The sequence below is a fragment of the Odontesthes bonariensis genome, chromosome 23, assembly GCF_027942865.1.
Source record: "Odontesthes bonariensis isolate fOdoBon6 chromosome 23, fOdoBon6.hap1, whole genome shotgun sequence".
NCBI classification, from domain to species: Eukaryota; Metazoa; Chordata; class Actinopteri; order Atheriniformes; family Atherinopsidae; genus Odontesthes; species Odontesthes bonariensis.
This window is the reverse complement of record NC_134528.1, coordinates 13,477,130-13,503,351: the sequence shown is the minus strand read 5'-3', so window position 1 is coordinate 13,503,351 and position 26,222 is coordinate 13,477,130. Positions and strand designations below refer to the sequence as shown.

The window sequence follows — 26,222 nt, the reverse complement described above, 5'->3', positions numbered from 1 at the left end:
GCGTGTTGTGAGCACCCCACCAGCTGAGCGACAGGGGCACCCCCCTCCTGGTTTTCATTGCAAAGTACTAATTTAGGATTCACATAAAAAGCACAAAATAATCAAGTCTTTGTGTTCTTTGTACAGCTATTCCTCCCTGCCTTGGGTCCAATCATCTGTTTTGGTTATTAAAACTCTTGTCAAACATGGCCTTCAGGGACAGAATCCAGAACAGGTCCTATCTTCTTCTCTGGCTCTTATCTCTTTGTAGTGTCCTTCACAGGCCGTATAAAGACTGAGCAACTCTCTGATGCTTTGCTGTCACTGCTGAAGACAGACAAAATGCTGCCTGCGGTTGTAAAGCTCTGCTGTGGAATCTCCTATCCACATCTCAGGAGTATGGCAGGTAAACACTGTTCATAGTCCGGGAGAAGACTTTTTTTTAATGCAGATGCTGCATTCTGACTGAGATTTACCTTTCCATGCAATCATGCAGGACTTCAGCGCAGAGCTGTGGCGGTGATAGGCCAGGAGATCACACACCTGCAACGATTGGGACAAATGCAACCTCCCATGAGACCACCTGCTGGTTTGAGTTATAATGGTAAAATATAACCCTGTCACAGTTATAAAAAATGTTTGGGATTACACATGTTGGTTATTTACTGACAGGCATTGCTTGCAGAGCCCAAACAAGATGAAATCAAGCTTGTGCCAGCAAATGAAGATCAGCTGTTCTATGTACAACAAGGCCAAGAAGCGATGGGGAACGCTCTCAGTATTTTGGAGAACAGGGAAGGATGGGAGGTTGAAATCAAAGAGGTAACTTCTACAAATGAAGCTCCTTCATCTTACTTGTCTGATCTTTCTTTGAAATAAGCTAAATTAAGGGAGTCAATTGTCACTGATATGTATATCTTTGTTTTTGTTTTCATTCTATTCTTTAGAAAAACGGTGATGTGATCTGCAGCAAAGTGATACCAGGAGCCGGGAAGGTCTTCAGACTGGAGGCGGTTTTGGATGCCAGTTTGGATGAGCTCTATGACCTCTTGTTTGTTAGAGTTGAGGAGATGCACCAGTGGAACCCAAGCATACAGCATATCAAAGTGAGCTTCTGACCTTTGAACTTCTTACAGGAGGCTATAAATGTGATCATTGGATGTTGCTAGCTGTAAAACTATAACATAAACAAATAAGAATTGAATACCAAGGACATTATTCCTGTTTTTCAAAAGTTCCCTGATTGAATAGTCTGTTCCTTCTCTTTCACTACTTTCAGAAGTCAAAGTTTTTTGCAGTTGTCTGTTGTCAGTCCATTATTGTCTTGCTACATCTTTGCATTAAAAAAAACACACTGTCAAATTGCTATTAGCCTCATTAGAGACATAAAGCGACATTCAGTTCACTGTCTTGAATCACTTTCTAAGTTTTGGAAACATTTTTTTCTCTTTTTCATGTTTCTTGGATGCTAGGTTCTAAAACATGCTGGACCAGAAACGATTGTGACTCATGAGGTTTCTGCTGAGACAGCAGGGAATCTGATTGGCCAACGGGATTTCCTGAGTGTCAGACACAGCTGCAAACAAAAATCCAGAGTTTTTCTTGGAGGAACAGCAATTCAACTGGAGTCGTTTCCACCTCAGCCAGGCTTTGTGAGGTATGGGATCATCTGAAGACTTAGGCATCTTAAAAGGCAATCTACACTAGTCATTAATCATCAAATGTTGAAATAAACCCAACTGCCTGATTATACCTCATATGTTATAAAAAGGAGTCTGAGTCAAGTTAATCTCAGTTGTCCAGTTTATGAGATGACAACAAAAGAAACAACTGTTGTGAATAGCTCTGACATTTAAATTTGACCAGACACTTTCTGGTAATGTGCACGGCACCCATTAATATTTGTAGCCTGTTGTGTCTATCTGGTGTGGGAGATAAAAAATTGTTAATTTGGCAGATGTAAGGGATTTTGAAGAGTGGAGAACAGAATAATAAGTAAAACCAAATTTCTGGAGTCATTTTATATGAAGTGATATAGTCAGCGTTACAGCTGAAGTGACTCTGTGAAGAAGAGTTGTGCTTTGAGCTAATTACTAACATGATCATGCTTATGTAGTATCAACTATAAGAAATGTCATATATATACATTCTTTGAATCCTGAAGTTAATGATTTCATTCATATGTGCACAGAGCTGAGGATGGGCCAACCTGCATTGTCATTACAGCTCTTGATGAGGACACAACAAAAAGTAGCTTCACGTGGCTTCTAAACATGGACGTAAAGGTAAATTGATTTGTATTTTGACCACAAATATAAGGAAAACCTTAACATATCCAATTTGTTTCATAACTGAACACTGTGAGATAGGTTCATGTAGGTGCAAATTTCCTATCTCCACACATTTATCCTAAGTTCCAGCACTTCAGTCAGGTTTATAATGTGGTGTGTGGTAAGCTGCTTTACTTTGTCTAGATCTATTTCAGTAATAAGGAATGCTAAAAATGGTCTTCAAATGTTAGTCTGGTGCAGGCTTCATTGTAGGATTTCCCTTTAAAGATGTTTCAAAACATTTATATTTCAGCTGAGGACCCCTTTTTAAATGCTGAGGAGAAAACATAGAGAACCCAGTTCACCTAGTACTCTTCCACAACATCACTCAGATGCCACAAATCACTGTGATGTGGAATGCACATTTATTTTAGATAAGGGGAAGCTACAGGATAAGAATAGGCTATCACATCCAAGTATGCTGGTGGCTCAGATAAGGAGCCATATGTGAGGAGGCCAAGGATGGTTGGACATGTAAATATGTATTTGTATCTATTATTGAAAATACTTTGTATATAGAAAAATGCTGTACTCACTAAACCGTAGCTTACGATTAAATATTTGAAACAGATTATGACATAGTGATCAAAGTTCATGATACTTGGTTGTGTGGGAAATGTAGGACTCTTATCTATTGCTCGTCTGTAACTTAATAGGGATTATTGTTTTTTTTCAACTTCATGAAAGTGCCACCTTTAGCTAATGGACTAGATTCCCTCTCTCCCCCAGAGTTCATGCTTTACCTATTTCCGGGCAACTAAACCTATTGTTTATTTTAGCTTTGCTAATGACGATTTAAAGCGGTTTAAATCTTAAAAGAATGTATCCAAATCGACCCTCTCCTAAGGTAATTTGTGACATTACTGTTTTGTTAATCCGTTCTGGCGACATGAAACCTTTTTGAGTTTTTGAATACATTAATTTTTTAACAGAGGAGCTACTCTCTAATGTTAAGAAAGACTGACAGTACAATTCAGGGGTCTAACACTGATAACTTTGTTCTCAGGGATGGCTGCCTAAGTCCATTGTCAATCAGGCTCTGCCCCGAGCCCAGCTGGATTTCACAAGACACCTCCGGAGACATCTCAGCCTGAGATGACTGTGTCTATATGACAGCCACACTGCAGCAGAACCTTGTCATCGCCCAGAGAGGGAGACTGGGAGATACGGACATATTGATAGACTGTATGCTCTGCAAAATGCTACAAGAAGAGCAGATTCTCATCTTAGGGTAGAGCTGGCAGAGACCAGTGCCAGTCTGGAAGATGGGAGCTGGCTTACAATAGGAATTAATGTCACATTGTGCCACTTAAACCTCAGTAAGGTTTCCTGTTTGAGTCACCACTTGTCTCTTGATACATGATGCCCTGCATTTGACTGGACATAATTAATAAATTGTTTAAATGTGCATATGTTGACTGATCTACTTTAATTCAGCACTTGTAAAAATAGTACCAATACCATATAAATAGAGACACTATAAATCAAATGTCTCTTCCCATTAAAATACAGTAAATGTGCATGACTTAATTCAGTCTGCACCACGTTTAGAACTGGAGGTTTTGATTCAAGGACACTTAGTTGGAGTAGCTGTTGAGTAGCAAATATCTTTCCACACAGCTGTTCTTGCTCTTATCTAAGGGCATAGTTTAATATAACAGCAGCGAAAGGAGGTCACTGGAGGAGAGTGAAATAGCAAACATCTTTGTTCTTTCAAATGTGTTTTACTTTGTTCACCATACCACTTAAAAATTCAATAAATATTAACATTTAAAGCTTTCATTCACGTACGTATATACAAGAACTATACAATAAACATAATGATGTTATGAACTGCAAAGTAGGAACCATGTAACAGTATGACCAACCACAGTCTGTAGACTTACAGCATCGCCTGTATTTTCCAACTGCAACATACAACTTTTTATAACTCGAAATTTACACTATATACATTATTATCTGAAAACCACATCAGTGACGCCAAAAGTACCAAAATGTGTTCTGTCTGGATTATTTTAGTTCTTAGACTCCCACAAAGACAGCCAAATGGCATTCTACAGTACAGTGGGGTTGGCTTGAAAACCAAGAAGTCATGATTTCTTATTGATTAATTAATTTATTAATTTATTTTCAGCGAGGATAATCACCAGTATGTAAGATTTGGACAACAAAAAAGAGCACCAGAGACAGGAGAAGTCATGAAGTTCCCTGCCAGGAGAGATGACTGTAAAGTCTTGAATGTTCCACCAGAAAAATTACAGACTTAAAAAGTGCTATCTTATAATAAATCAATAAGCTGGTAAATTATTGCAAAATTAAACATTACAGATTTAGCTAGCATTAAAGGAGTTTAGCAAAACATGTACTCTGACTTTCTTGCAAACAGATAAGAAAATGAATACCACTGCTCAGTTTGCTTCAGTTAGACTGAAGATGAAGGGCACAACTACAAATGTATAAATGCCTGAGAATCGATCACTTCTTCAATTACTATTAGTTAAGAAAGCAAAACTATTAGTTTTAAGGAACTCATATTATGAATATCAACATTTTCATCATTCTATTTTCTGCATCTACTTGAACAAGGTTTAAAACTAACAAACCCCAAAATAATTGGATCCTATCTAGCACCACCTGAGACTCTTTGTTTTAGTTCCCGTTTTTTTAATTGACTCCAAAAGGAACCAGTATTTCCTGTTTTGGCATCTAATTGGTAAAGATTATTGGCAAGAAACATGTGCTGGGAGGATAAAATGTTATTACTATAATCTATTCAGATTTAAATTCAATAAGTAAGTTTAGCAATTAATTCAGTCTAAATGAACACTGCTGAGGTCAATAATTAGTCTGGTGGCAAACTCAAGAATCTACAGCGGGCACATGCACCTCCATTTTCACAATACAAGTTCAATAGTAGTTCTAATGCACTTGAAAAAAACAGGCTTACACAACTGTACAGAGAAAAAACATGAATGTAGCAATGCAGTCATCACATTTTGAACACCTCTTATAGTCGGTTTAGTTTACAGCACCTTTGTTTTTTTCTTTCATTTCATATTTGAAGCACAGAGGGCAGAGCGTGGGCAGAGGCTGCACACACATCACTCTGGAGTTTTGATGAGGTAACCATCACTGGGCTGATCTGAGTTCACTGGCATGGAGAAAAAAAAATACTGAAAAAAAATAAATCTGCAGGAAGACTTAAAGTGAATCAGACACTGCAAGAGTGAGCTGATGTATGAGACAGTCTCACTATGCAACACGTTCACAAATTGCTCACTGTTCATTTCTGAGCTGACAGGGTTCTGTGACTTGAGTCCCTCTCTGATCCTAAATTGTCCCTTCTTGACCTGGCAGCAACTGGGCCTAAAGTGCTGTTTGGACTGTGCTCTTCAGAGGCACCTCTACTGGAGTCTGCTGTGGGCCGTGGCCCCGGAGGTAGACGAGGCTCTACATCTGAATCTCTATTCCCAGCAGTGGGGAAGGAGTCGCTGGTGGAATGCTGGAGCAGAGCAGCAGCTGTTGGTGGTGAAGCTTGAACAGCAGCTGGCTTGGTTGGCACAGAGGCAGTGGAGAGTAGCCTTCGAATGATGGGTTTAGTGGTTTGTGGTCGGCTCTGGGTTGACGTAACTAGCCTTGGAGCCTTGACTGAGGCATGATGGGTGAAAGCAGAGGTCTCGGATTCAGTGTTGTAGAGGTCAGGATCATCTGTGGTGAGGCCTTCTTTCTTGTCGCAAGACTCACAACAAAGCTTATAATAACCAGGGATGGAACAATAACGAGCAAGAACCTCCATTTGACAGAAAATCGATTTATCCCCCAGACATGGCTCATCTAGTAATACAGAAGACACAGCATCATTAAAATACTAGAAAAAACACTCTGATTGATTTATGCAAATTTCTCTTTTTTAGAAATTACACATAAACTCACTAGAAGAGATTTTCTGGACAGGATTTCCAGGAACCTGTTGGTATACAGCGTCATCTTTCATTGTAGAATTTTCCATTGTTTCGCCAGTAATAACAGACAATGGCAACCCTACAATATACAAGCATAAAGATTACAAAATTAGGCCAAAAGATAATTCAAAGTGAGACCACGAGAAATGAAAAGGCAAGAGATCTTAAAAGAAAAGTCTTAACAACCCGTTTGTCATGGAAGAAACGTGTTTTTGAGACATGGTTTTAAAAAAAACATAATAAGTCTTAGTGTACATCTTTGTGTTTTTGACAAAAAAAGAAACAAATCTCTCAATTTCCACTTATAACCAGTTCAGGGACACAGGAAACTTTGAGTTCTTTGAAAAGAGAGAGCAGCATGTGGGAGGTCATCAGTGTAGTAATATTATCAAGCAAGAGCTGAAATATCTTTGACAAGATTCCTGGCAAAAGTGTGTCAAGATAAATGGAATGAGTCATCACACAATCAGAAAATAAAAGAAAAAAACAGGCTGTCCACACATCTTCCAGCAAAATATATGTGAAACAGGAGCCTCTTCTATCAAGGAGAGCAGACTGGCAGAGAATCAAAGAAGATTGGGGCGCACTGATCTAATCACAGCATTTAATTGGTCAAACTAACATTTCAGCTAGTCTGGGTGCTCTTCCTTTTGCTAATTTGTCTCCTGGCTTCCCTCACTTCTGTGACTTTCTATCTTCTTGGTTCACCCAGCAAGGATGTGAAAGAGAGATGTGAACATGGAGGAGCTGGAACAGCTAAATAAGAAAGCTTTCATTCTGCTATTTCAGTGTAAAGAATCTTCTGAATGTGTGCCATATATGGAGGGTTTATATTACACCAGTTGAAAAAAGAATTTCCATTCTTCTGGCTCCCCTAGTAGCCTCAACTCTCCTTGTTCCTCTATGTGCTTTTAAGGGACTGGATAATCCTCAAGAATACAGAAACAGGAATGATTTGCAGGTAATGGGAGGAGAGAGGATGTGAGAAAGCATGAGTTAATTTGATGAAAAGCACCCTGTATGTTCATAATTGTCACTGGATAAGTGTTTAAACAGAGTCGTCAAATGCATTAAATTCTTCAGACTATGCTTATGCACATTTTTGAAACAACAGAAACTGGATTTAACCAGATTAATATGATATTGATTTTTTCTTATTTTGTTTTTCATTATTAGTTTTTATAAAACACTTATTTTTACAACTCCAATTGTAGGTCCTAATAAACCTGATGTGATCTCCATGTCCTTTTTTCTTTCATTTGTAATCTGACCATTTCTTTTTCATCTCTGCAGGGTCATTTGCTCACTGATCGCTTTTGTTACTTTTGCCTCTTTTACATGGACTGTCTCAGTTTAAACATGTGGTAAAATTTGGCTTCTTTCCTTCTGTCTTTTATATTATGTCTAGTTGGGGCGAAAACAATGTTTTGATATGCAAATTATTGAAAGTTTTAAAATGACCGAGGTTTATAAAAGAGAACCATATGTATGCACGGCTTAATAAATCTGATAACGATGCATATGCTCATTTCTAACTTTTTGCAGACAAACAATTTTAGCCATGAAGTACACACATTCTTATGTGTCTGGCAAAAGAAGTTCCAAAGATAAGAGTACAAGTATAAACAACCACAGTAGCAAATATTTGCACAGAGACAACATCACAAACTTAATTGAACAGCTCAACTGATGTCAGAGTGGTAATGTGTCTTTCTGCAGAGCGCTGACCTGATTTAACACCCCAAGAAGATTTCACCTATTCCTCAAAATTGATGTTATGTTGCAGAGCCATGATTAGCCTCTGCATCACATGGTTAATATCATGTTGCATAATCTATTGCGCATGTATTGCCGTGTTATTTTCAGATATGGAAATCTCAGACAGTGTAAATGTGTGCTGCTGGATTTAATTAATCATTCAGCGTGCCAGGGTGCTTCTCTCGGTGTCTAAAGAAAGAGAACATTGTGTACAGTGGCCACAGAAAGAGACAAAAAAAACTGAGTGATGACTAAGTAGTAGAGAGCTTTTGTAAGATGATTTTCTACTAAACCAGTCTGCCACTTAAATTGTATGAAGGAATAAATGTGATCAGAGAGGGAGCAAAGCTAATGTTTAATTATGTTTTAGAATTAAATAAATATTTAGTGTAGATATTTCAAAAAAGCAAACAAGTCTCCTCATCGATGTAACCTTGCCATTTAAATTAGTCGTTGATACTTTAGAGGAGAAGACAGTAGCCTTGCTAAAATATCCTCGTATTGCTCACACACCATCACCACCTCTGCCTAAGCCATTTTCATAAATTACCTGCAGTCTTTTCTACAGATCATCCACAGGAGCTCCTTGTGGGAGCATACGTTTACCCAACCAGCGTCCTAGCAATAAGCTTGAAAAATGGCTAAAGGATCCCCTGTGTGAATACAGCGCGTAAATCTCCAGATAAGTCAAGGCAAGCGTATGTGCATCCAGGTAACTGTTCCTGTTTCATATTCTTCTTTGTTGGACGGCAGGTTATTTTCCACTGACTTATCAATATTTAAGATGTGTCCAAAGTATTGATACTGACCTGTCATTATTAGAGATAAGTACACGTGAATGACATACTGTAAACTGAAGAAAACAAAATAAACATCTTCCCACAGTGTGCATTTGTATCACACCCTGCCTCTTGGTTGCAACTGTGGAATATTTCCACTGCAAGAACAGATCTCATGCTGAGAATCACCTGCTGTGAAGTAAATGTGTATGTGGGCATCTGCAGACCATATTCTGTACTTTGTAAGACTAAATGTCAGAGTGCTGAGGGCTATCAGAATTTTTTAAACAGAATGTGATATTTAATATAAAGCTGCTAAATCTTTCTCACTACTTTGGTGTATGTGATTGTGGTGGGATTCTTAAATGGTGGCAAAAATAAAGATTTTTTTTATAAACATATACACTACTTATACTAATGAACTACTACTTGACCTTCTGGAGAAGGAGCTTTTCAGATGCAGCTGTGTGACGAAATTGTATGCATCAACTTTTACTTTAATTGGCTCAACATTGCTGGAATGGGAAAGATAAGACCCTCAACACAGATCAATATATACTATCAATCTTGAGAGAGATTCACATCCCATGCGCTGACTTTTAATAAAAGCAGCATCTGCTACAGAATACCTTCTTAAACCCATGTCAGTCATAAAGTTTGGTGGAATATTCATTTGTTTTGCATCTTCCATATTGTCCGCCCTCTGACAAATGAAGGGCATTGTTTGTCATTTGTCCTCAAGAAACACACTAGAAAGGAGGATGACATGTAGAAACGGGTTGGGACATAAACTTGGACTTTCTGAGATAACAGATTTTCAGGAAAAAGTTTTAGAATTTTGTTTAGACGTTTTCAACAGTAACTGTTCACACAGGCACATCAAAGTGGGAGGCTTTCTGTTATGATGGGGCTGGTGCAAGGGAAGAGCTGCCTTTATAGCACAGGAGGCACAACGTGGTGCAAAAATGACACAGTGAAAATCGTTGTGTTTTCTTTACAACACGTTGAGACTAGCGAATGAGGGCCCCCTTTTGGGTGGATATGAACACTGGATACTTCTCAACAGAAAGGACAAACTCTCACTTGCATTCAATGTCCCATATTACTTCCTGATGTGTTTCTACATTGTCTCACTTGCTTATGTTCTAAAGATTTTACAAAAGGGCTGGAACATTGGCTGAGGACTTTAACCTCTGTACTCATTGCACTACATCAACAAGTTGAGCCTCCCATAGCACAAAGGTTTGAAAATTGAAAAGTCTGAGGTCTTTTCTGTTTTTGGACTGCACCCCCCCACTTAAAGTTCTCAGCCTTTGCAACTTGCCTACTTCCACACTGTGGAATTTCCTGAAGTTACTACGCACACATACTGATGGAAGTTTACTTAACTGAATAGACGGCTAAATTTATCTAAAAATACCTAATTTCTTACAACTGAAGGCAAAGAATGAAATCAGTGCACTTCAGCCCTCTTTTATTCTCTGCAATGTTTTCTGTTCCATAATGCTCTTGTTGATATAGGTGATTTTAGATTAGATGTTTTTTTTAAAAACCTGCTCACTGGTTCCATCACTGGTTCCAGATCACGACCAGACAGTGTCTTGCTGAAATAAGCTATAGTTCTCGGAAAAGGCAAGTAGAAGTTAGCCTGATTAACATCGACTTTCAAATCTCTTCGAGATTCTGGTCTGACCAAGACAATAATGAATACGATACGAAATGGCCTGGTCAACCCGCCTCCCTCGGGTTGCTACTGGTTGAGGCCAGAAAAGGCTGTGCCTAAGCTTAAGCCAATCACACCACTCTTTCCTCTGACGTATGTAACGCGACGGGAACTGGTAGATTAAACTCTTACCAAAGCCAGTAGGGAGCAAGGCGAAAACGTCTTTCTTGTCAAGAAATGATTCAAGGGCTGTTCTTTGCTCGATCTTTAACGAGAATCTCCCGTCGAACACTTTCATTACAGCATCTACAGCAGTGTCAAAAGCTTGACGCTGCTCCATGTTGATATTGAATGAAGCGCTTCCGTGTACAATCCATGGGTTGAGTCGCAGTTCAACCACGTCAATACCTTGAACACGCCTCTACCCTGGGCCGTTGGCGCTGCTCAAAGTTGATTGCTTCCCGACAAAGTGGGTGGAGCTTCCCCTGCCAGGGGGAACTCGAATCAACCTGAACAAGCAATTTGCCTGAGGTAGTGCAGCAGAGCCGAAGGTGTTGCGTCACTGCGAGGGCGGAGCCTGGGTAAGTAGAAGTTATCATATATGGCTCCCAAAGCTGTATATATCATTCAACATTATTGGCGCTTATACAGATATGGAAGTTACCATGTCATGTGTGTGAATGTACCATCATGGATGCTGGCTTTTGAACTGTGTGCTGATACCAAGCCCAATTTGGCAGATCATAGCACAGTTTACCACTTTGTTTCAGTCCGTTTTAAACAAACTAAGGCCCCAGGAAGATGTTTCTTCATCTTGTTTCATGCGTCTTCCCCACCTTTACTTATGAAATTAATTTTTTGGCCTTTTGTTTAGATTTTTTGCAGGCATCAACATAAGCATACAATATTCAACTAATGCCTAACATTTGATATGTGTTCTGTTCTGTGCTAATTTCAATCAAACAAAGCGTTTAAATTATTTCAAATCTCTCCACATTTTTAATTACTTAATAATTCATCATTTGAACTTTTGTTGTTTGCTTCAAACAGTGTATCAAATGACATGCATGTGGATCTCACCTGGACATGGGCCTAATTTGCAAATAAGCACCGTTTCTGGTTTCTCGCTCACACACTCTCCGACCGTGTTGTCGCTTGCCTTGCATACCACTTGTCTTTGCTGAATCCCTTCACCACAGGTCACAGAGCACTACCACACACACCAAATACACAAACATGTTTCAGTCACTTCAGAGGACTTTACTTTGACACACATTTGCTTCCTAGAGATCTGGACTAAAATGAACAGAGCTTGAATCCATGTTAATTGATTCTATGTTCCCTGCTTTTGCTTCCCGCTGCAAAATTTATCTATACTTCTTTTTATCGAAGAAAAGAAGAATAATCATAACAGTGGGTGTCAGGTTTCAAAATGAAAGCTGACCCCCACTATGAAAAAAGTTCTTCTCCTCACCCACGTAGTTTCCAATACCCTAACCTCCCATCCTTTGATAGTATTACATGATACTTCAGACAGCAGTTCATCATGACTAAAATCTGCCAGCAGCTCTCTAACATCTGGCTCATGTCTGTACAGGTCTGTCACTATCCCCATGCTTTCTAGTTGTAAATCCTTCAGCATGATATATGTTTTGAAAAGACAAAAGCCCCCCCTTTTTTTTTCTTTTTTTTCTTCTTGACACAATATGCAAACAAAATATGAGATTTGGAGGCCCAGCCAGTAATGACATACTACTAAGAATCAAGAGCTTGGAAAAAACTGCACACACCACGGAAATCTTACAAAGTAATTATTGTGATTTTTACATGAAAAATAATATTTAGCTATTAATGCTTCACTAATCGGGAAAATTAGCTTTATAGACCAAAAAATAAAAAAAATAAAAAAAATCAACTTGTTGCACCAGCTTGTAAAATAAACATTTTTTTCATTTGATTGTAATGATGGGCTTTTTAACATTGACAATGCTTTGTGCTCTGCTTTTAGAGTCAGAAGTGAATGATAAAGGAAAATTAATCATTTTACCAATGAGTGACAGTTGAAACAAGCTATGAACACAGCATTGACATGTCATTCTCTAAAATAATGGCATACTTTATCCTCTGTGTTGTCAACCAAGTGTCTATTACAATTTATTCACTAAAACAATCATTGCTAAATCTAAACAATTCTCCTATTGGTGAGGCGATGGTAACACAACTGGCACTGAGTAATTGTCTTTATCTAAAGCAAAATATTACTACAAACTATCATTTTTGTTATCATTTGTGTTACCTGAGACCACGCCCCGGTCCTCCACTGGGCGGGGCATGCAGTGTAGTTACAGACTCTCCTCATCTCTGGGCGACTGTCAGTGCAGTGTTTGCTGTGGACGGGCCTGTTGGTGCCGTTGTTGAGTGGCTGCATGCACTGAACCACCCTGGCTTGGTAGCCCAGCTTCCCACAGGTCTTACTGCAGGGACTCCAGTCTTCCACCACCCACCTGTCAGCACAGCAGGCACATTGAAAAGCTTTTCATGGCACTTTGGAATCAAATATTTTCGGGTTTTCATTATATTTTTTAATTTCAAGTGTAACATTTGGATGTCTTTAGTTGAAGGTCACTCACGTGGGCTCTTGGGCTCGTGGACACTCGTGCACGTTACAGCGCTTGCGGATGGGTTTAGGCTTTTTGCTAGTTTCACAAAAGTTGCGATGCACTAAACGGCTGTCGCTCTTCCTTCTGCATCCATATTTTGTGTACTGTATGCCTGAGGTAGATGAAAGTGTACAAGATGAGTCTACCTAGCAAAATCAGAGCTCATACATATAGTATATATGTATACAGTGGAGTCTTAAAATCTGAAACTACATTGAATTGATTAAAAATGTATCCCATCTCTGATATCCAAATCATAATCAAAACATTTGAGAAAGCATTTGAAACACAAGAAGTTCAGACATGAAAATGAATGGATGAACTATCCCAGATTCTGCACTATTTCTTGTGACCATATTAACTCTTTTGTAGAAAGAAAATGGACCTTCGAAAGTCTTATTCCTCTATTGAACCAGAGTTTACATGTTGTTCACATGCTGGAAGCAATTGTCCAACAGAACCGAGTTCCTTTGTGATCGTGGAAAATACAACTTAGAACTAAGTTATAGAAGCAAGTGAAAATGACAGAAGTCAAAAAGTAATTCCATGAGGCTGGAGGCCATTCTCAATCTCAGATCATGGCAGGACTGAAAGTTTCCAAGACGGCTTGTGGAAATTGGTTGTACTAAATTGAAAGCATGACTAGGAATACAAGAGTGATCATGCCATCAGGTCAAGGTCAAGACAGCATATTTTCTTCACTGAGAAATAGTGAAGCAAATGACAGCAAAACTCTCATCATCAAAAGTATCATCTAAACAAGTCTGGAAGTAGTCTCCATACAAGGAATATCTTGACCCCAACTCTCTGACGGATACGGCTCTTAATGTCACTGAAGACATGCAAGAAGAGCGTGTCATAAAATGTCCTCTTCTCTCATGACTGCAAGTTTAGGATTTGTAGCTGTGAGAGGGTTGTATGTAAGAGGACAGAAAGGAGGGGTACCACAGAGTGAAAAAGATTTAGGGTAAAAGTCATTTGTGGCAGAGTAGCAAAACCTCCGTCAGCACCAAGGAGTAGTAGGTTCACCCTCTATATTTATGGAGAGGGATTTATAGTGCAGTAATAAAAAGTGCAAATTCACACAAATGCTTCGCAAGAACTCCTTCAAGACAAAAGAAAACACGACGAAATAGAAGTCACGACTATCACTGTCTCTTTCACAGTCAGATTGATAACACAGCTTATCAGGTTTTCGAGTTCATGCAAATCTAGCGCTGTCAGTAACTGTCGTCCAACTGGGGCAAAACAAATCATAAGAGATTCTTACAATCATCGACATTTTTATAGAGATTCATCTTTTTATTCTAACCCCACATATTTATTTGCTATTGAAAGGGGAATTCAAATCCAAATATATGCAAAATAGAACTTTGGTATAGGAGAATCTTAATTAATATTTACTTTTTAAATCCACTTATTATTTAACTTACTGTACTGAGTATGTTACAAAAATCTTAATAATTATCATCAGAGTCTATTAACAGATAGGGTCATCCAAAACAGACTGATCTTTGCTCTTGTATGAACATGAGTCAAGTTTAGTTTCTTTTCTATACAAATACACGCTACATCCACTGACCTCCCCCACAAGATTTGGAGCACTGAGACCAGCTCTTCAGTGCCCACTCATATGTATCCAGTTCAGTAAGAAGCACATTGTTGTTTGTAATAAGTGGCAGAAGGTCCTCGTGTATTATGTACTTATACGCCAAGCTAATCTTTACGTCTTCCTCCTGTGGAATGACCTGCAGCAAAGCAGAGAAAATTTTATATAAAAACGTGTAGAGATGAAAACAAAAAATCAGAGGGATAAAAGTAAAAAGTGATGATCCAGTTAAAGTCCTACTCACCAGAACAACAATGCCTTCATGCAAAGGACCACTTGTTTTCAATGTCTCCCGCTCACTGTCGATGGAATATTCCCACTGTAAACCATTCTCAATGAAGGTCTTTGATTCAGCCTCTTCACTTTTTGCATTCAATATGAAGTTCCCAGTAACTTGATTCTTCACAGCTGTCAGTAATACGGAAAGGCCATTTAATGAATATGTAGTGGGCAGGAAAATCTGTACATCATATATTTTTCATTAAAAATGAATTTGAACAAGTGCAGAGTCAACCCTTCACCGCCAAACATTCTCCCCTAAGCAAGGATCATGTCGGTGTGTATTTGGAAATGTCTTTGGTTATCCAGCTCTTTTTCCTCTAAGTTCTGTGACATCTTTTCTTCCCATGAGCAAATAAAAGCAAGATAGGTAAAGACTACAGCAAAGAGAAGAGGGATGCTTTGCCTGAATGCCACAGGGATCCTAACACACTCAGTTTAGTCACACAAAAAGCCATTGTAAGCTTTAAGATGAGTTTTTTATTCCTTTTCATACCTGAAGACATTTAAGAGCCCATGTTTCATTACATTTCAAACTCACAATATAAAACAGAAACTACGGTAGTTTACACCTGTGCAATACGTGGCAAATGAACAAAATTCTATCACCTTATAGAAATTACAATATTTCTGATTTGAAGAGTCTTTGCTTTGATGTAAAATTGAAAACTGTTTAGATTTTCTATATAAAAATGATTCAGTATTCAGTATTCCAAAACTCAGTACACCTTTCACTAATGAGGTTCAACTCTTTTTACGGTCTTAGTACTTCATATGTTTTAATGATGGACTCCTTAGCTTGGGTGGTGCACACGCTGCCAAAAGTCATTCTGTCATTCTTCACATTTTTAGCTGCTTTTTGATGTAGGAGTTTCTATTTATCATACTCCAGAGCTGTTCTGTTGGATTAAAGTCAAGTGACATATTTAGCCAGGTAACAGTTTTAAGGATTCTTATCTTTGGCTCCCCCCTAAAGTTGTGGGAAATAATACCACTGATGTAAGTACAAATCTCTGTATGAGCTCCGCACATGTGCGGCCATACATGAATATTGAGTCATGTTGAAGAAGCCACAAAGACATTATCTAAACTGTGGGAAATTGTGATATCTCAGCTGTCAGGTGCTCCAGGGCAGTTTCAGGCCCGACAATGAGCATAACAAAGAACAATGTACTTCATAACAAGTCAGAAACACAAAGTTTTATGGTTCAAAGACTTTTCTAGTGTTACTTCAACTTTTTCATCTTTTGGTATATCCACAAGCATCAGTAGTGTCATCTTTAAATGTCATCCCTCCAGTTCCTTCTTTACCCGTGCAGCCCCTTATCATCACACTCCTGCTTCTGTGAATAACTGCTGGGAACATTAATTTTCTGTGGCGCCTAACCTGGTTCATAAGAAAAAAATTGTGTCACACCCTTCTGCTCCATATGTATTAAACTGTATTATTAAGAGCCAAAACTTCAATAATCAGCTTGTCGCATATGGAGCTGGAATGTGCAAATTTACCTATCCAAGTTCTTTTTGGATAATTCCTGTGATGAGCACCTCATTGCTATTCTTATTGTGCTATACTTTTCAATTGCCTACCCTGGTCCATGCCAAACAGGCTGGTCTGAGCTGTGCAAATTTTTCTTGGTCTGATCAGCCTAAAGAACATGACATTGATAATCATCTGACATATTTTCATGTTTTCAAGTCTAATGGCATAATTTTGCATCCATTAGCAAGCTAAGTTTCCCTTATGAATGCTATCCATATAGGTTGATATTATGCAGCCTGAGCAGTTACAAAATCTCTGATTCACAATGCAAAACCCTGTGCCAAGTCTGAACTACTTGCCCTTATGTTTTTCCAAGGCCAGATTTTACATAAAGTGCATTGTCTGTGGCATCGATTGAAGACCATGGCCACTGCAGCTGTGATTAGGGATGCTATGGCTGTGTTCCCACTGATTCATTTCCTCTAAATTATTTGCAATGTGGAGTCTGGTATAAATGCAGGTATAAGACGATGTTAGATCCAAAACTGTTCACATGTCATTTCATAACCATGTACATGTAATAAGGAGTTATCAAATTTCATTTTCAGTTTTCCAGCACTGAAGTCTATTTTTTTGTCTGTACTGCCAGTAAAGCTTTTCTAAAGTGTTTATTTTGATTGTTCATGAGTGGAATTATCAATGCGTCAACAGAAATAATCCAACTATTAAGAGATGACACAATTTTGAATCATTTGACACCTAAGTGATATTTCACAGTGGTGTGCTCACTTCAACTGGAAACAGTACAAAGCCTTTATCAAAACATCATGCTCCAATTGGTGTGCTACATTAGGCTCAAATTGAAAGTCATTAGCATGAAAGTGAAGCAACGAGACAGTCATTTTTTTTTCCCTATCAGACAAATAACAAGTGATTAATCATTTTTAATTACTTTGTAAGTGAAGTTTTCCACAGTGGGACATTTGGGAAATAAATGCTCAACATTATTGTCTCTCTAACTTTGACAAAAAAAAAAAAGTTTTTAAATTCATTGTATTTTATAGAAATTGAAAATATTAAAAAGAATCAAGATATTTAATGTTGCACTTGAATCTTTACAGCACGGACACTGAGGGGATGATATGAGCATAAACTTCTCCTTCTCTACTGCATTGCTTATATTTAGTTGTATCCTGGTATGTTTCTGAGAAAATCGAGTTAAAAATTGACATTTTGAGTACAAAATATGTTTTTCAAGTTGGGAAAGTTTGTAGCTTGGGCATTTTAAAAGTGAGATTGAGTCCATCTTATTTAATTTGTAATACAGTAGAAAGAAAACCTTGATGGAGACATTTCAATCTCTTTCTGCATATATAATTTATGAAATTCATGTTTATGTCATGTTGTTCTCTGTATCTGCAAAAAAATATTTTCTTGTCTATTTCATTTATTTTCACAATTTGATTTTTTTTGTGAAACCAGTCCTGACCTTCCTAAACCCAATGAGAGAAGAGGATCAATATGTTTCAGATTCGTACCTTTGAAGTATTAGGTATTAAGCTTTTACAGTAGACTTTTGAAACAATACTAAACTTCCCAATATCATAGAACTGTATTAATACAAAACGTAATTAAAGTTTAGTTTCAAATTGAAGGTTCAATTATATTATTGAAAATATTAAAAACAACCGTAATCATGAGTAATCATCATCATTTTTGCTGTTTTTTGGATGTTGACTACAAATTTCAGCACAGTCTAGTGAAAAATGACGGACTGGTAAGGATTAAAAAAGGAAAGCTTAGATGACTACATTCAGTCTGGAGGGATGAATTAAAAAAAAAAGTGCAGCTGTAGGGCTTTAAAAGGAAATTTAAAGAAGGTTTCATACGATTTTTTTTAACCCTCTTAAATTTAGAGGGTAAAGAGATTTAGTATGGAATATCCCAGTGGTATTAAACAATTACACAGATGGAAAAGGATGTAAGAGGTACTCACCAATTATATGAGGTGAGGTCTCATTCTCTTCAATGACTATGTGGCGGGCTCCTATGGGGATGTCAAACATTTTAAGCATTCCTAACAAGACAAAGAAACACAGCACGGTTCAGCTTGGACCACATGTACTTCCTGGGCCCTGAGGCTGTCAAATATTTCTGAATTGGTGCTGAGACAGAATGTTTGTCAGTTATGAGCTGAAAGGGTGGCACCAATTCCAGCACTGGCCTCTGCGTACGTGATGATTACCATTCTTTTTGGGGGTCTTGGTGAGCGTCAGCTTCACGGTGCGGCAGTGGGAGTTGTCCCCCTCACACACTCCGCATTTGTCCTCTTCTTTGTAAGAGCCAACCTCCTTGTCACAGCCCACATGCTGTAAGGAAGAAGAGCAAAGACTGTCAATCAAACCAGTGTGAAGCTGCATCTGACTTTTATACACACTGATTTTTGCTCTTCTGGGAAAATGATGCCATTATTGGACGCAGCATTCATTGGGTTTTTGGTGTTGTCTAGTTTAAATCAATCAATATCGAAAAACAGACATAACAGGAGTGGAGTCAAAACACTGAGCGCCTCTCTTGCGACAAAGTCTCAACTTTAAGTTCAAGGTGAATAGCAAGATAACACAAAAACTGCCTGCTTGTGTTTGAGAGAAGTGCAGAAGTGAGCAATATTTCAGTCACAAGTCTTTCTAAAGACAATTTTTCCATAACCAAAAAGCACTCAACCAAAGGTCAGGGCAGTTTGGAAAAATGGGCTTTCCACACTCAGCTCTTTATCAGGGGATTTTTAATATTAAATGTTGCTCTAGGCAATCTGCCACATTGGCATATGAATATAGAGTAGGTAAATGATTGCACTTTTAAATCAAATTTCCCCTCTTGTGTTGCAATAGTATGAAAGATTATTTTCAAAATGTTTGATTTTAAGTTTCAACATGTTTAAGACCTTTATAGAATATCAATATACTTTAAGATGATATTCTTATATCATGGATGAAACCAGTTAAAATACTATGCTTTATGTAATGTACCACAGGGAGGTGTGTTTTGCTTATTTGTTACTTCATTTGGATGTTTGCCGTTCACAGTGCAGAATGATGAATGCGAGTTTGACAGTAGAAGATCGTTTTAACATTCATCTGCTGAAAAAGAAGTTTCTATCATCTCCTTAAATTCATGTGAAAGTCAGTGCATGATTTTGTAACGTCACAATATTTTTGAAAGCTCGCTGGGCTTGAAACTTGTCAATAATTCAAAAAGGGTTGGTGTAATCTGAAGAATATTCAATAAGGTTATTGATTTTTTTTTTTTTCTTAAGTCAAGTTATCACATAATACTGTGCATTTTAAATCTTAATAGTTTGTCTTTGGATAAAAACAAGTTTATTTAAGACTTACCAAACACTCTCCTCGAGCACAAACACTGAAGGGGTCTGAGTAGCTACAACGTGTCCCATCATGCATCACCTGGTTCATGAACACCACCTCTCCTGTTTCCTTCGACTTACAGCTCAGCTCACACTTACGGGCCTCTGAAAACACACAAACCAAAACCCATATATACCTGGATTTTTCAAAACAGCCTCCAAATCTGATGAAGACACCTGCAGGTCCCACAGGATGGATAACACCTACCTGAATCCAAATGTGCGTGCAAAAAGTTGCTCCTACAAATATGATTTGTCCACGTATTGCTCTGCATAAAACTTCCATGCTAACCACTGACAGGGAGAGCCAACTCTGCGTCATTCTTAACAGACTTACCATCTGGGTGCTCGTATGGTAGCCAAGTGTGTTTGATGTTATTGTGGTATTTGTTGCTCCTCTGGATGCACTGCTGAGCACGGAAGTCCTCGTAAGGGCCAGCACACTCCTCTGTGTTGCACATCTGGTAGTCAAAACCAGAGCCAGGGCAGTCTCGGCCACCGTAGGCAGGCCTGAACCAATGACAAAAACATAACGCTATTCAGAGAGCTGCCCTCAAAATACTCCCAAAAAATGATTGATCCTTTTTTCATTTAACATTTTGTGGAGCAAACAGAAAATGCACCAAGACCCCAAAAGCTGAAAGAAGATATACTGCATAAGACAATTTTAAAAGTAAAACTAAGTCAATTTAAATTTTAAAAAGTTTTAATTAAAGACTTTTGGTATTTCATTGGTACGTAGAGCTGTGTGCAAAAGTTTGGGTGAGTCAGACTTTTGTAACCTACTCTTTGATCTAACACAGTTTTGTAAAGTATTTTTCAATTTTTAATTCAAGAATTCTCTTTTTCTCCTGTGATGCTACTTAATGCCATCTTGCATATGCATCATTAATAAAATCTCCCCACAGATTATAAGGGAGGGGTCTGTCAGGGCCTTTCCAAAGCATAAACTTGAAGTTGTCCAAGCTGGAGTTTAGATATGCAGGCCTCCTTACTCTTTTTCTGACACAATGTGAAATCCTATTTGTGGAATGTCTCCTGTGTGACTGACTGCCAAACAGCAGTTAGATTCATTCACAGATCCTCAGCTTGTAAATTAGAGGAACTCATGGCTTTTGAATTTCACCACAAGGTTTATTGAGTCACACTTGATGTGTCCATAAAGGCTTATGAGCTGAACCTCTAGAACAGATAGAAAAAAGAATCAAAGCGATGCCCAAAACCTATTGCACATACCAAATTTTTAGGATATTGTTTTTGGGTTTCTGAACATATCAAGAAAGACTCATTTTTTTAAATTCTGTTTGCTGCAAGAGTTTGTTTTGTTTCGCCTTCAATGTGATATGCAGCCTAAATATGTATGAAAAGTGTCTAAGTCTTTAGAGCAACGCGGCCTTTATTATTTGCAGCCAGTGTGCTGATGTTATGGGTGTTGAGTTATTCACTTATTTTTACTTAACTTGGCAAAAAAGGCCCTTTTCACAGCAGGATTTTCACTTGTATCAGTAGACAAAATACAGTGTAAACAATAAAATCATTGACTTTCCGCTATTCAGGCACCCCTGTGAGACATTGTGTGACAATGAGCAAGCACGAACAATAGCAGGACCCTGAAACTGAAGAAGCCAAATGTAATTACTGTTATCAGTGAAACCAGTGTTTTTCCCAAGAGTCAAAATGTCTGACCTAACTGAGAACAGCGTGGCCTACATTCTGTTGCCTCAGTATATTGTTTTGCAGGGATGTGACAACCACTGCTTTGAAAATAATGTGATTTTCAAAGATGGAGTTATTTCTCCACTAAATGGAATTTGTATTAATTTCTTCTCTCTGTGGCTATAATTGTGTCTCGTGCAGTTTACTGTAGAATGATTTCAAAGCACAGCAGAAAATGTCAAATAAAAATGCCATCATCAGACATCAACAAGCACAAGAAAAACATACATAATCAGATGTTAGTGCAATCATTGTGTTGGAACATCTGTCAGTTGAAATCAGAGTACATTTACAAAGTGAACACATTACTTATGTGTTCATAACAACCTTTGAACTAATGTCTAACCATAACCATGTATTCTTTCTATGGCTAACCCTAGCCAACCGCAAGAGACGTCAAAGTAGAAAGGTGAAAAGTTGGCAGGCGATATAAAGTTGGCTTAGGCTTTGACATTCCAAGACAAAAAAAAGAATAAAATCATTCGTTGAAAGAAATCAGTTTGAAAGGTTGCCTTCCCACATTTCTGTACTAGATTACAGAATGTTTTGGCATTGTCAGTAGTTCAATTCATTATTTAGAAGCAGCAAGAAATTCAGCAGGAAGTACAGACAGACTCATCTTTACGAAAGGCAAGTTACTTTGGTGACTACGGTGTTACAAAGAAAGAACTAAACGTGGCTCATTTAATATTCAATGTGAAGTAAGCTACTTCCAGAACACCACAAACGCTCACGCTCACATCATCAGCCATTACCCATAGTTAAAACAAGCTGAACAAGTTACAAGTTCAGTTGCTGACCAACACTCTCCCAGTTAATTCTGAAGAATTAAGTCAAAGTGTGTTGTGACATTGTGTCTTTTCTTTTTATAGAGAAACCTTTCCTTTTTTAAGATACTAAGCTAAGCTAACGCCCCGGCTATAATAATAGTATCTATGTAGGCTATTTGTGTTATGATAAGCTCTTCATAAACTACATCAGCTTCATAAACATTTTACCGTTTTTACTGAAAATAATAGTAAATTAATTTTCCTTAGTATTAGTTGAAAAAGCTTTTTAAAACAGTTTTTTAAACCTTAACAATAATTGAAATATAATCATATCATGTGATATTTAAAGATGTACAACCCTTCTAAATATGGAATTCTGATTATTATAGTTTGTGCGGTCCAACAAATTCCTCTAAGTCGGTTGAAATTCTCGTCAAATTAAAGTTTTCAAACATAAAAATGAAAAAGAAGCTCACGTGCCAAAATTCCCTGTAGTCAACTTAATTAAAGCAAGGATTTGATCCCAGACCTGCCCAACTACTGTGCTCGGCATTCGGTCTTCAACAGAATGTCCGCATCTCTTGGATGAACACAGATCATAAAAAAAAACATTTTGTCACTGAAAACATAGACAATTTATTTTCAGTATGTTCTCCTTAGCATCAGTTTTCCAGCACTCACAGAGGGTTATTGCACTGTCTGCTGCGGGAGCGAATTCCACCTCCACATGTTCTGGAGCACGATCCGAACTTTGACCAGGATCCCCAGCTCCCATCGTGACCCTGAGGCTCTTGGCTGGACCTCCAGATGCAATGGCCTTTGAAGCACCACTGAAAATAAGAACAGGAGGAAAGGCAGACAGGAACTAAACGACTGAAGGGCAAAATGCAGAGTAAAATGATAGTTGACTGCTCCATTGTAGGCTTTTGGATTTTTCTCTCCCATAACTCTCTTTAGAGAACTCCACTTTGCGATTATTACCTTTCCTGGTGCACATTCTGTCCCATCTACTGGAGGACCTTTTTTGGTTTTACAGAAATACTGGTTGTCAGGGTGGCTGCACCACAGCTGCTTGCAAGTGTCATAGGTTCGAAACTAAACGAAGAAAAGAAACAAAAATGTATAAATAAATCCTTTTCTTAATACTGATAATTTATCCATACCGTTCTTCTATTATAAAATATTATTCGACATGGTCATAAATTAAAATAAAATGTATGTTTGCAAGTATTCAGGACTTACAGCTGTACACATTTTATAACCAACACCAAAGTCAAAGCGGCACTGTTCATCCATTGAATAATTTATTCCAGGGAGCTCAGGGAGCTTGGGCCACTTGTGCTCAAAAGGATCATCCAGCAGGCAGTCATAAGAGCTGGAGAAAAGATGAGAATGATACAGCCATAAATATGACATAACAAGTGAGATCTCTGAAAAAAAAAGACCAAACGTTCTGAAAAGATCAAATCAATAACATTTTGAGTTGCTTAACACCACAGCTGTGTTACATTAAAGCCATATGGGGCCAAGAGAAAATGATACATAGTGGTATGGGAGAAGCGGAACATACTGGATGTGTCTATTGAGCTCCTGTTTGCTGCAGCGTGACCAGTGGTAACTGTGGAAAGCTGCTTGGACAAGCGGTGCCATGATGCTGCCCATACTGGTCTCATCAGCACAACGATTCCCCTGACCGTCGTGCTCCATACCCAACCTAAAAGTGAAAGCACATTTATTACACAGGAGCACATACAGGGTGAGCGGGCAAAACAAAGAAAACAACTTTATTCCTCCAGCTTCTTACACCAAAATCACAGGGAAGTGTACAAGTAAGCAGTGCAGTCATTCACAACTGATATAGTATTTATACAGTGATTGAAACGGGTCCATGGAATGGAGTTTTGAAATTAATCAAATGTTGGCATTCAATTCATATTCAGATTCATGGGCTTGTCACATTCTGTTCAGATCATATTTTTTTTCTTTTCTTTTTGTACAACATTTTGTGAGGACATCTTTAAACACTAGTGCACAGGGACGTGAAAACACTCAAGTTACAAATACAAATGCAATTTCTACTTCTGATTTGTGCAAACTAGGCAGCGATTTTAGCACTTATATAAGGAAGTCTGTTTTAATACATTTTAAAGGTCTTGGTTTGAATATAAGTAATTCTCGACTGGGTCAATCTTTCCATTTTTATAATAACCATCTGTATGGTTATTTTGAAGTTACCAACTGAAGCAACTTCATGATTAAGACTCAAAGCTAACCTAACTTAGTCTAATTGTTAAAAAAATTGCCCTACCAGCAAAGTTTTATATGATGTTTTTCATTATTTGTCACATATATGTCCATATTTAGCTCAACAATTACAAACCTTCTCTTTTTGTTGTGGGTAATCTTGAAGGCAATTTAATTTGTCATTTCTTGGTAGATGATAACAGTGTTGATGACTCATCTTGCACTTATGCACTCACTATTGTGCTCTGTAGAATTTTCAGGTGTGCTGATTTGAATGTTTTTCAGAAACTCTGAACATTATTCAACAGCACAACTCAGGAGCAGAGAGGGACATAGTGACCAAATTCACATTTGTAATGGCAGACCTCGATTGTAAACTACATCCTGTCTGGTTTCCTAATGGCCTTTTCAAACAGAACGTTATGTGACTATGCTCACCGCTGGGTTCAGGACACTGGTTGGCGGAGTCGTGGGATGCACAGCAAAGTAGGTGGAGTTTTCAAAACTTCAAGTGGGTCATTGTGTTGTTGGCAGGCAGGGAGTTCCACATTTGTACATGGTGTATAGATTGCCAGCGAGGAAAACGCATGTGTCTGCTAAAAAAATAAGCGGCAACGTAGCACAAGCTTTGCCAGTGAGATGAAGAAGAGGGCCCTGCATGTTCCAATCTGTGTTCCAACAGACAGCCCTCATCCAATTTAACTCGCTGCTGAAGGGAGCTGAATGTTTACTTTTGTCAATTACATCAATCTTCTTATCTAACCCTAGGAAATAAGCTATTTCCTAAAATGTCAAATTGTTCCTTTAAAAGTCAACAGGTTGACAGACTGACCGGCAGGTGTTGAGCAATGAACACAGAAAAATCCCTCACTTTGAAGCTAACTTTAGAGGAGAGTGCATGCGGTTATTCCAGACTGACTTATGAGACACACTCAGTTGTTTTCTTGGTAACTGTTCTAATCAAATGGCAATACATGCTTTGTTGTTTAACTCCTGTCTATAGATTACGAGAGATTGATAAACCATCTGTCATACAGACAGAATGCCTTGCTGGCAGATCATAGAAACAAAGGTGGCAAGATTTTAACTCTCTACAAAAGTCTTTGATATACAGACAAAGCCTCACTGGAGTTAATGAATGCATTCATATGATTGATTTTCTTTTTCTTTGGTCAAATGATGAGGTATATAAATCTTACCATCTGTTACAATTGGAGGTAGGAGGTAGATTTTAGTGTACATGGACAGAAAACCAAAGCTTTAGCTGTTTATAGAAACTGTTTGTACTGCCGGTTGACAATGATACCATCACAGGGGGTCAGAAAATAACAGCACACAAGTCTAAACATTACGCCTTGCAACTGTGGGATCTAACAACACACAGATTATCAAAGTTGAGGCTACACTGTGATTAAAGTCTTTTGCATTCCTATTAAGTCATGATTCTGAAAAAAAATTGTTAGGGCTTAACTGCAAGGAAACTGCCAAGGAGACAATCTTGCAACCCTAAGCAATACAAATGTTGCGAACAAAATAATAGAAAAATTTAACATCATAGCCCTCATA

The 26,222-nt window shown here is 38.1% G+C and overlaps 2 protein-coding genes across 3 annotated transcripts in view; one reads left to right on the top strand and one right to left on the bottom strand.

The window, feature by feature from the left end:
- Nucleotides 1-321: 321 nt before the first annotated feature.
- Nucleotides 322-3,408, top strand: star2 (steroidogenic acute regulatory protein 2). Its single transcript, XM_075458237.1, has 7 exons — nucleotides 322-385; nucleotides 476-583; nucleotides 665-801; nucleotides 927-1,085; nucleotides 1,452-1,636; nucleotides 2,171-2,264; nucleotides 3,316-3,408. Exons 1-7 carry the CDS (start codon nucleotides 322-324, stop codon nucleotides 3,406-3,408), a joined length of 840 nt encoding a protein of 279 aa, XP_075314352.1.
- A 439-nt stretch (nucleotides 3,409-3,847) lies between these two features.
- adamts14 (ADAM metallopeptidase with thrombospondin type 1 motif, 14) overlaps nucleotides 3,848-26,222 on the bottom strand; it is a 64,389-nt gene continuing 42,014 nt past the window's right edge. Inside the window, exons 8-22 of one of the 2 annotated variants that reach the window (XM_075458327.1) lie at nucleotides 23,983-24,126; nucleotides 23,655-23,787; nucleotides 23,394-23,507; nucleotides 23,094-23,242; nucleotides 20,264-20,436; nucleotides 19,898-20,031; nucleotides 18,748-18,871; nucleotides 18,499-18,579; nucleotides 14,985-15,148; nucleotides 14,714-14,879; nucleotides 13,102-13,243; nucleotides 12,768-12,975; nucleotides 11,552-11,681; nucleotides 6,243-6,350; nucleotides 3,848-6,143 (exon numbers count right to left, since the gene is read on the bottom strand). In XM_075458327.1, coding sequence (XP_075314442.1) covers nucleotides 5,593-6,143; nucleotides 6,243-6,350; nucleotides 11,552-11,681; nucleotides 12,768-12,975; nucleotides 13,102-13,243; nucleotides 14,714-14,879; nucleotides 14,985-15,148; nucleotides 18,499-18,579; nucleotides 18,748-18,871; nucleotides 19,898-20,031; nucleotides 20,264-20,436; nucleotides 23,094-23,242; nucleotides 23,394-23,507; nucleotides 23,655-23,787; nucleotides 23,983-24,126 — 2,521 coding nt within the window. In that variant the 3' untranslated portion in view covers nucleotides 3,848-5,592. The remainder of the gene's footprint in view (nucleotides 6,144-6,242; nucleotides 6,351-11,551; nucleotides 11,682-12,767; nucleotides 12,976-13,101; nucleotides 13,244-14,713; nucleotides 14,880-14,984; nucleotides 15,149-18,498; nucleotides 18,580-18,747; nucleotides 18,872-19,897; nucleotides 20,032-20,263; nucleotides 20,437-23,093; nucleotides 23,243-23,393; nucleotides 23,508-23,654; nucleotides 23,788-23,982; nucleotides 24,127-26,222) is intronic. The other variant, XM_075458328.1, reaches the window with a different exon arrangement.